Source organism: Maniola jurtina, chromosome 9, assembly GCF_905333055.1.
Source record: "Maniola jurtina chromosome 9, ilManJurt1.1, whole genome shotgun sequence".
NCBI lineage: Eukaryota > Metazoa > Arthropoda > Insecta > Lepidoptera > Nymphalidae > Maniola > Maniola jurtina.
Window position 1 is genome coordinate 11,070,584 of NC_060037.1, and position 10,876 is coordinate 11,081,459.

The 10,876-nt window shown below is 37.7% G+C and overlaps 2 protein-coding genes across 4 annotated transcripts in view; one reads left to right on the plus strand and one right to left on the minus strand.

Annotated features, from left to right (window-relative positions):
- The window catches only part of LOC123868091 (GTP-binding protein Rhes), a 50,699-nt gene extending 48,612 nt beyond the window's left edge, over nt 1-2,087 (plus strand). For both annotated transcript variants that reach the window (XM_045910450.1, XM_045910451.1), the window contains exons 4-5: nt 542-719; nt 1,348-2,087. In XM_045910450.1, the coding sequence (XP_045766406.1) occupies nt 542-719; nt 1,348-1,798 (629 nt within the window). In that variant the 3' untranslated portion in view covers nt 1,799-2,087. The remainder of the gene's footprint in view (nt 1-541; nt 720-1,347) is intronic.
- Nucleotides 2,088-5,657: 3,570 nt separating this feature from the next.
- LOC123868098 lies at nt 5,658-7,904 on the minus strand. 2 transcript variants are annotated; one of them, XM_045910466.1, is made up of 3 exons: nt 7,755-7,904; nt 7,173-7,457; nt 5,658-6,410 (listed from the first exon to the last, which is right to left on the minus strand). In XM_045910466.1, exons 2-3 carry the CDS (start codon nt 7,306-7,308, stop codon nt 5,755-5,757), a joined length of 792 nt encoding a protein of 263 aa, XP_045766422.1. In that variant the 5' UTR covers nt 7,309-7,457; nt 7,755-7,904; the 3' UTR covers nt 5,658-5,754. The 2 variants fall into 2 exon arrangements, with proteins under 2 accessions (XP_045766422.1, XP_045766420.1); XM_045910464.1 differs by having other exon boundaries at nt 7,173-7,904.
- Between the last annotated feature and the right edge of the window lie 2,972 nt (nt 7,905-10,876).

A 10,876-nucleotide genomic window follows, 5' to 3' on the forward strand; every position in this document is an offset into this window, starting at 1 on the left:
CAGACGAAATTATACCTAATTTCCCAAATTCCATTCTTTATAAGTGTTAGTTCAATGAGTGTTAGGTCTATAGAACAATCCAGAAAAAGTTCTGTCTGTTCTCGAGTATAACAACCCGGTCCGGAACCAATTATTGTTCTGATTCAAGTCCGATAATATACCCCGAACATGATTGGATTATTTTTTACGGATTTTTCTAAAACACAGTCGAACAAAACGGACTTTTACCGGGTTGTTCCACAATTGACCTTGTCGGGAATGGAAACCCCGGGTTTAAAGTCCAGCTCACACGAAAACCATCGGAAGTTTCTAAAATTCAACAAACTGGAACATACTACTTAGAAAGAAATGGAAATACACTATGAATGAATGAATTAATGAATAAATATATACTTTTATTGAACGTACACCACAAAATTAATACAGAAAAACACATACAAAGCAAAACACAATATAGGCAGGTAGGTACAATTTGGCGGCCTTATTGCTACCTAGCGCTCTCTTCCAGGCAACCAAAATATACGCCATGTTTGATCAACAGGTGACCTCTTCGTGCTGGTGTTCGCGATGGACTGTCGCGAGTCGTTCGAGGAGGTGATTCGTCTCCGGGAGCAGATCCTGGAGACCAAGGCCAGTGCCAGCAGCAGCAGTCGAGGCCGGAAACAGGCGCCGAGAGTTCCCATGGCGATAGCTGGCAACAAGTGCGACAGAGACTTAAAGTACGACAATTTTTTTTAAAATCTCTAATCACCAGTTTTTTTCCTTATAGTTACTCCTTGTTTGTTGTACCAAACTGCACTTGTCCAAACCCTTCTTATTGTGAGAAGAAACCTAGGCTCAGTAGGACAATGTTGGCGATGAGTTGATCGTGATGACGATCACGCATTGTTTCAGTGAAGGCAAAATTAGTGGTCGGAGGAACCTGCTTATCTTAGAAGTAGGAAGAAATTCTAGTCATCTGGGTTGTTATCCTAAAAGCCGTTTCACACCAAGCGCGTACACCTGAATAGACATAACTGCACGCATTACGTCTACGCGAACGTTCACGCCACGCAAGCGGTATGACATGTCTCATACAGTTCCATATTACAACGCAATGGTTCGCGCTACGTCTACGCTTACGCGACGCATTACGTGGCTTGTACTGTAACCGGAACGTAAGCTAGCAATAATTAATGCTAGTAGAGAGTAGAAAACTCTTCTTTATTTAGAATGAAAAAGAAGAGCTTGTCCCAAAATGACCCAAAAGACTTATATATTCATTAAAATTAGATTTTTTCAATTCTGTTGAAGTGAGCCTGTGTAAATCCAAAAACTCCGGTACTTAATCATTTAAATTTTGTCTAGGACTGTTCAACCCGAAGAGGCCAGCGCGTACTGCGCAACGCAAGATTCGGCATGCGTGTTCGTCGAGACATCAGCCAAAAGGAACTTCCACGTCGACGACCTATTCTATGAACTTTTCGTTGTAGCAAATTTACCTTTAGAAATGGCCCCAAATCACCACAAACGGGTGAGCACAGCGTTCGGCAGCCCGTGTACCCTACCCCCAACCAGTAGTCAAAGTAGCAGAAGTAAGAAATGCACCTTATCGATAAAAAGAAGATTGTCAGATGCCTGTGGTGTAGTCGCTCCGAACGTTAGAAGACCTAGTATCCGTACTGATCTAATGATCATGAGAACCAAAACATGTGCCAAAGGGGATAACGATAGCGTCAGTGGCAGTCCGAAGCTCAATTTGAATAGGCTAGTACGTTCGAATCCGCAAAACGACAAACGGTCGTGCGCGATTCAGTGATAGTAACAATAGAGGAATATAGGATTATAAAATGTTGGTTTGGAAGATTTGGACAGGTGCTATATAAAATCTGGATCAAGCTGTAGACGATTAGCTTGGATCCCAGTCCGATTTCGAGTCTCTAATACTTGTAACCCTACCTGTGAATGCATCATCAGTAAGAAAGATCCGTTTTAGTTACTACTGAAAATAATCTCAACGTCGTGATCATTTCAACCGATCGACAAAAATCGTTTGTACTATATGAGAATTGGATTGGCTCTGCAAAAGTAAAGTCAATCAGTAGCACACCCATGTGCTACAATTCACTGCATCACACTAATATTATAAAGGCGAAAGTTTGTATGTGTGTGTGTGTGTGTGTGTGTGTGTGTGTGTGTGTGTGTGTGTGTGTGTGTGTATGTTTGTTACTCCTTCACGCAAAAACTACTGGACGGATTGGGCTGAAATTTAGAATGGAGATAGATTATACCCTGGATTAGCACATAGGCTACTTTTTATCCCGGAAAATCAAAGAGTTCCCACGGGAATTTTAAAAAGCCTACATCCACGCGAACGAAGTCGCGGGTATCAGCTAGTATTGAAAAATTTTAACGCATCTAACTTTAATAGTCGAATTATACAATTTAATTTTTTAAACTTAACTAACCCGAGACTTGTATGCTAACTATGGGCCTCATAAGAAAGCTTAGAGTCACTCAGCGGAAGATAGAGAGAGTTTGCTTAGAGTTTCTCTATGTGATCAAATCAGAAATTAGGAGATCCGTAGGAGAACCAGAGAACCGGCATAGCTAAACGGGTTGAGAAGCTGAAGTGATATTAGCATTAACAGGGCTCTCTCCATCACTTATTCCAAACTCCATGAAACTTTGCAGACATATTCTAGAAACTAATATTTGTGCCTGTGGTGTTTTAGATTTTTCTAAAAATATGTAATTTTAAAATTACAGGGGTTCAAAGATTTGTGTGTGAATTTTCAAGACCGCGTAACTTTGAATCTGAATATTTTAACGGAAATCTGGAAAACCACATAATTCCCGAAACGTTTCTACAAAATTCCATTTAGTATGGAGCGAGTGACGGAGAGACCCCTCTTAAATAAAATAATATGTATATTTTGATGAGCAGTTTCGTCCAATTCTCATCTGAATAATTCGTAGTGGTATTTTCCAAAATCCTGATTCTGAAATAGAAAAGTTTGCGTCTATGATATCAATATCAAGATCATTATTGATCAGGGCCTTTTATGTTTATAATAGCCGTTTTCTTGAAATTGTGATTTCAAAAATAACTTCGTACCACATGATTATTGTAAAATATGTTCTAATCTTATCGTGTTGCTTTACCTATTTGTGAAGAAATTTTTTTAAAGGGTTGTAGGATAGAAGTGGACGATGCGGAAGTCCATGACGCACAAAGAACAAGTTTGTTTTGCTATAATTCACTAGACCAGATAAATTTTATGGTGCAAAGTATACCATACCTCCTAATACACATGTAACTATAGGTAGTAGGAAAAACAAGCAAGCAATACGCATCACCACCACGCAACATTACATTAATCCTTTAAAAGTTAAAACACATTTTTCGCATCACTTTCACAGTCATCTTTCACTCCATCACCAGAGCAATCTCAGGAGCTGTAGACTCTTCAGTACATTAACTTTTCAATCGTGTTTTTCCTACAGCTTGGTTGCTTGTTTTTCCTACAGGTGTATTATAGTGGTCGAATCAGAAATCGAGAGAGATCGGAGGAGAATCAGAGTAACCGACATAGCCTAGCTCAATGGGTCGCGAATCTGAAGTGGCAATGGGCAAGGCAATATGTAGTTAAAAAAACCGGCCAAGTGCGAGTCAGACTCGCGCACCGAGGGTTCCGTACTCGGGTGTTTTTTCGACATTTTGCACGATAAATCAAAAAGTGTTATGCATAAAAATAAATAGAAATCTATTTTAGAATGTACAGGGAAATCTCTTTTATGTGATACTCCCCTTGATATAGTTATCTTACTTTGAAAATTAAAATACTATTTATTATTTTATTCATGAACACGTTTTTTTTTTTATGATGTAACCACAAATTCACGGTTTTCGGATTTTTTATAGGTTTCTTGACAGACACGACAGAAGGATAAACAGACAGACAGACACGCAAATACCTTAAAAATTATCAGATTTAGCAGATTATAGCAAAATAGGCTTGTAGTCAGTTCTGTGTATAAAAATATGGCTGTTGGAAACTAAGTTAAATGTATTGTGCATGGTATATAATTATAACGTTGTACCTAATTGTGGAATATCTATAAATTGCTTTTATATTAATATTCTCTTTAAATCTTTCGAAGTTACTTGTATATTCGACTTCTACTTACGTTGTTATTTGAGAGTTTAACATTATATCGTTGACAAGGGACCAAAAAGTTCTCTCCTTATGTGAAAAAGCTTGTGGTAACACCACGGTATATAAAATGCGTTAAAATACTATCCTTTTTGTTAAGAAATTAACTACATACATCAGTTCTAATTTAATAATGCTAGTCGCTACATAATTTAAAACCATCGTACAAAAAATAAATAGGTACCATAAAAATTTAGAGAGGTATTCTAAAACCGAAGTAGATTAGAAAATTCATCAAGCAGTTGGTTGGCATGCCTGCATATAAATGACTTTTCATGCTTTTTGTTTCGTAGTATACTTATATCATAAATCGGCATATCAGGTTCCTAATCGATTTAGTTATTTAAGTAGTTTCTGTAATAATACTTCTTTCTCTTAATACCTACTCATTAGTAATTATAGATATGTAAGTAATATGTTCTGAGAAATGGTAACAGCAGACTAGCTTTATTAAATTATACTGATTGTACCTATTTATTTAAATGTATCTTATAAAATATTTATTAAATGATAAAATGAGAAATGTTATTGTATAAGTAATGGTGGCAACATACTTAAAACAGACGACTCCACAGTGCTTACATCAATAGCTTTTGCTCTCTAACGCTCCGGTTACACGTTCCGTCTTGTCTGCGCAGTTAAAACGCAGAGAACTGCGCAGTCTAATAAAGATTATACTGCGCAGCTCTCGGTCTTAAGGTGAGCTTCTAAAGAGCAGCTTTTGGAACTGCGCAGGATACCTAGGTACTTGCCGTCCACACGCACATAATGAACTGCACAAACCGGCTTTTGCAAGTAAGCTCGGAGCATGTAGCCGAAGCTTAACAGGGCTCTCTCCGTCACTCGTTTCCACTCGTTTCATACAATCATAGTTCCAATTTCATTTGAATATTAAGCAACCAAAGTCCATGAAATTTTGCAGACATATTCTAGAAACTAATATCTGTGTCTGTGGTGTTTTAGATTTTTCTAAATATCTATACCTCCTTGTCCGAAATGCTGAAAATAAATATGTTTATGTACCCAGTGGCCCTCGTGTTATCAAGACAAATCTAATGACGTATCATTTATCAAAATAAAGCCGTTGACAGGTTACGAGCTGACACACGAACGGGCATACATACACGTCAAACACATAACCCTCCTTTTAGGCTTCACTAAACTACTGAATTTTGACAAAAATAATGAAGTTTAGTTATGCAAGAAGGTTTTTTACATAACGTAGATCCAAGATTTTTAGAAATTCTATCGGAGAGGACAGCAATGAAAATAAAATGGAAAAGGAACAATGAAAAATGCAGTTCATAAAAATACATAATTAATTCTTGAAAATTTTATTATGTACAAAAATAAGATTTTATATATGTTTTAAAGTTAGGAATAGAATATATAAAAATTTAATAATGTAAGAAGGTATTGTATTATACCTTTATTATACCTTTTATTTTATTCTCTATATTTTTATACCTTTTATCTTATTACTGGACTTTGGCATTTAGCTTTAGTACAATGTAGGTACAATTTAATTCCTTCTAAAGAAATGATAATTAGTATAAAACTACGTTTGCTTTTCAAGATTTCTAACAAGTAGATTTATGAGTCGTTTACTAAGACGATCTGATTCAGTAGACGATGACATAGATTGTTTCACTTTGTCATAATTAGATTTGATATCATCTAGTAGCATCATCACTTTAATTTTGAACAGCCTCGTCTGCTCCTCTGACATGGTTTCGAATTCTGGTATAAGACTCATTAGGAAGTAATGCATAGATTCTAGATTTGTACGTGGAGGTTCTTGTTCAAGTATTTGTTGGGCTGGAGCTGGTTCTTCAGTTTTTGTTTTCCGAGTTGATGTACTATTATTATTTCTTTTTCTTTTACGAGTGGCTGATGAATTAAGTTGACGTAATGGATCCGATTGGTCTTCAGTATCTTGCGCATCGTTTATTGAATCGTTGAAAATATTCTGCGCGTCCTCTTCTGATTTTACAGCACATATATAGACCTCACTATCTTTAGAACCACTTCCAATGGAAGCACATAAAGGAAAAATATCTTCCCTGAGTTCTAAGGTGTTCAGTGGTTTCATGAATGGTAAAACGAAGGTCAAGTATGAACTTAAGTAGTAAGGTTTCTTAGTTTTCTCGCTGGGTTTCAAGCTTCTAAGAAGTGAACTTCGAATGTTCCGCCATTTTTCTTTACATTCGGTCACTGGAACAAAATAAAATATCTACTCAGGTTAAAGGCATCTGAACAATACGAGAAACTAAAATCTACACATGTAAAGTTCATTGTGTTTAACAAATGTCATGAACCACTGTATATACTTTGTAGCTACTACCAAGCTATGCAAGATGCCTGGTTTTCTTCCATGACTCCGTTAAATACGGGGTAATTTCTGCCAACAAATTATTGGCACCAGTTGCCTCTAACAATAAAGTAACTAAAAAAGTCCTTTCTATGTCTCTAGTGTTGCAATTTTTATGGGCTTTATTCAACGTCTATTGGTTTTTAGGGTTCCGTACCTCAAAAGGAAATACATATATACTTATAGGATCACTTTGTTGTCTATCTGTCTGTCCGTCCGTCCGTCGTGTCTGACAAGAAACCTATAGGGTACTTCCCGTTGACCTAGAATCATGAAAAATGTAGGAAAAAATACCCGAGTAAGGAACCCTCAGTACGCGAGTCTAACTCGCACTTGGCCGGTTTTTTTTTCGAACGAAATGTGTCCATCTCTTGAAAGCTCAGAGTCGCTCAGCAGGCGACGGAGAGAGCCTTGCTTGGAGTTTCTTTACTTAATCAAATTATAAATGAGGAAATCCGTAGGAAAATCAGAGATTGAAAAGAACTCAACAGGATGCGAAACTGAAGAGTTCATGGACAGGGCATATAATAACATTCCTTTGCTCAGTACACCGTAATAATTAAAAAAAAGACTATAGAAGATGAGTAGGTCATAAAACTATTTACTTGTTAAGTTAGTGGCATAAGATACACGGCCCCATGCTTCGTCTGTCAGATCTTTGCGGTTGTATTCAGGCAAATTGGAGTTGTACAGACATTCATGTTTCTCTATCTCCTGTACTAAACGTAATTCGGACGTCATACTTTAACGCAAGGCCCTTATTTTTACGAGGTACCTACAGTGATTAAAGTTTTTTCACTGCGTTTACACTTTTACAGTTACAGTGATGAGTTTTCTGTAGGTAGATAGTCTTTACAGTCATTCGGTTTATCCATTATAATTGATTTTAACTTTTATACAAGTAAGTATGTAATAATATGTCTAGCACAATGTTATAGTATTCCCGTATAGAATCAGCCAATACATATTATAATAATAGTTATTTGTTGAACGCGTAATTTCATAAACGGCCTGCCGCGCCGCACGAAAGAATGGATCAATTAATTTGGAATGTTGCCGCTAGGAGCGCTGGCAGTAACTATGAAGGTACAAAGTTCGTTTTACAAAATATTATGTGATATTATGCTATTAGAAGTAGGTAGGTAGTAAGACTGGTACACGATAAGAATATCTGCCAGTAGATGTACCATGAAAGAACTTTGTAACCTTGTAACCTTTTAAACCTTGTAGTTACTAGGGTCACAGAGGTTAAAAGAATCGTTTCGGTAAAGCTATTTATGTTGTATGTCGTAACACGAGGTGTAAACGCGCAGTCGGCACGGGACCGGTACGCGCGGTGCGGGCCGCGGGGTAACTATCATGCCGTTTGCCGCGTCAATGCCGCTAGCGTACCGCGCCCTCCCCGCGCCGCGTCCCACTTGTGAGTTGCGCTGTTCGTCTACTATTCGGTACTATTCGGCATTTCCCGCTTGCAGAAGTAAAGTTAGGTCGATCGGATGCTTTCGGCAGTGTTCGGCATTGCCATATAGATGTAATCGCACCGTAATCGTCATTGAACTCGAAAATTAAGATTCATCATCCGAGGCGTAGTTACTCATAAATTATAGAGAGAGACCCAGCGAGGGCCAGACCTTCGTTATTTTATAAAAGCTGAATGTTTCTCGGCGTATTGTCCCCAACACAGGGAAGACCGATCAGCGACTATGAAGTTTGGATCATGGTGGCTTTGGGAGATAACAGGCAAAAAGCTCTAAAAAGGCGTCAAAGTGTAAAGTGTAATTTTTTTGTAAGTATTAGAAATCACGTTATGCTTTGCCAGACACTTAGTCGTGGCAACCCCCTACCAAACACCCTTAAAGTTTAAGAGTTTAAGGGTGTTGCAGTTTTAAATAAAAACAGAAACCTACAATACATAAAAGAAATTGAAAAATAGCGTAAGTATATTGTTGTCCAACTCTATGCCGTCAAAATATTCCGTTTGAACCATGTTTGAACAGTCCGCGTATATTCAATCGAAAATAAACATCAAAGGGTAGAAAAACAACAGATAGATAGGTGTGAAAGTGTAACGGGTGAGTGCAAACGCTCGCTTAAATAACCGAATCTATTTACTCGCCTTTCAATGCAGGCAGGCAGTATGTTGTATGCTTGCTGTATGACGTCTCTCGACCTTCTATTCGGTTCGGCCCCGGCCACACAAATGTTATTTTTGGCAGTTATGTGCCATTAATTAAATATTTACCTAATAACATGCTTTAACGCATGACGTGTGTGCATAAACCACTATAGTAGTCTATGCGTGTGTGGCAATACCTTTATTGCTAGACTTCGTCTGTGTTGGCGTTTGATGGCGCGCGTGCGGTGCCTTTTTGGAGTGTTTTTTTTTTGTTAGAAGTGGCCAGTTTTTGTGTTCTGCTGGTGTTTATTGGTGGTGGAACTGACTGGGAAGCTAAATAACTACAAACTTGACATTGGCTAATCAGTGTAAAGCCAGACGAGAGAAAAAAAATGTATCTATTAGTACCAAAGAACTGTGTACCTAATTTGTGATATCCTTAGGGTTGCTACACATTCATCAATTCCATGGAAAACAGCTTTACATTCACGCAGAAAAATGATCCATTTACAAAGCCAATTACTTTTTCAAACGCTCGAAAAATGCAGCTCAACTATCTATACTAATAAATAAAATTGGAGTGTCTGTCTGTAATTTCGAAATAACTACCTCATATTAAGCTCATATGGTTATTTGAACGATACCAACACTGAATCACACGTTTTTAAAATTTTTGTCTGTCTGTCTGTCTGTCTGTCTGTTTGTCTGTTTGAAAAGGCTAATCTTCGGAACGGTTGGACCGTTTTTGACGGGGTTTTCACAGACAAGTAGAGGATTGATCAGGGAGTAAAATAGGCTACTTTTTTAACCGACTTTCAAAAAGGGAGTTGTGTTTTTCTTCCTATGTACACCGAAATCTCCGAGATTTCTGAACCGATTTGCGTAATTTTTTTTTTAATCGATAGAGGAACTTTGTGACAACTTTCCCACGGGATTTCAGACCCTAAATCCACGCGGGCGAAGCTGCGGGCATCAGCTAGTCGGAAATATTCGTGAACATACCTGCACGAATTGCAGCTAGGTATTCGTGGAACATCGATACGTGGGTCCGTACAACAGTTCACAAACCTGTAATAGGAGCCTGTAGGTCTAATTAGTATTTACTAGCTAAGTATTGTGTTGTGAAGCTCTGATAGCCTGTCAGGCTTCTCACTTCAAACTAAGTATTTAAATTTAATAAAGTAACTACGAATAAATTTCCTGCCCGGTGGATCGATGACCTGAAGAATGTGGCGGGAAGCGGGTGGATAAGGAAGGTGGAGCACCGTGTTTGGTGGCGCGCTCTTGAAAAGGACGCATACAGGCTGATGGAAATCAGCCTGTATGCGTCCACAGCTGGACATAGACCTGGAATGGCATGGAATGGAATAAATCTCTGCAAATTCTTATTAATTTCTCCTGAGTTCAAGTGACACTAGGTACTACTACAAGATAGTACAAAGGTATCTGAATCCTTTGTACTACGTCATGTATCTTGTATTATAGGTATATACAGGATTGATTAAATCACGTTAAAATAATATCTCTGTTCAAACGACTCGCTTTACCTCATTCTATCATAATAATATTTATTCAACGGACGGACGCCCACTCGCTTAACTATCTCGTATCGTCCTCACTTAGCGACCCAAAAGACAATTTTAAGCTTACACTAATTAATGTGTCTTTAGGACTGAATAGTAATTGCTTAGTGTTGAATGAATATTTATATCCAGTTAAAGTAGTTTTAGAGGTCTTTAGGTACTTTTGTTGGGTTAAGGTCAAGAATCTAATTTAAAACATACTTTTAAATTAGATTCTTGTTTATATTCTACATACTTAGTTTATATTCGTATAATTCGCTTTAACGGTTACGAAACATCGTGAGGAAACCTTTATGCCTGAGAGTTGCCTGCCACACACCTTTGAGAAAAGTTCTCACCATTGAAAAACCGGCCAAGTGCGAGTCAGACTCGCGCAGCGAGGGTACTCGGGTATTTTTTTCGACATTTTGGACGATAAATTTATTTATTTATTTATTGTATTTACATAATTCTTACAACTATTTACATTGTATTCTTAGCGCCCTGAAGTCTTGGCGACTTGTCTGGGCGCTGCACATTCCTCTAAAAATTAACTATATGAAATATATTAAAAAATCAAAAGCTTTTATGCGTTATTTTGCTATTATGCTACGGCCTTGTTTTCAGGTGG

What these genes read in the sequence shown, in the direction of transcription:
- LOC123868098 (XM_045910466.1), bottom strand. Translation starts at nt 7,308, where the DNA reads ATGACGTCCGAATTACGTTTAGTACAGGAGATAGAGAAACATGAATGT. An exon ending in TTATGCCACTAACTTAACAA is followed by an intron (nt 6,411 to 7,172) that starts GTAAATAGTTTT and finishes ATTTTGTTCCAG; the next exon opens with TGACCGAATGTAAAGAAAAA.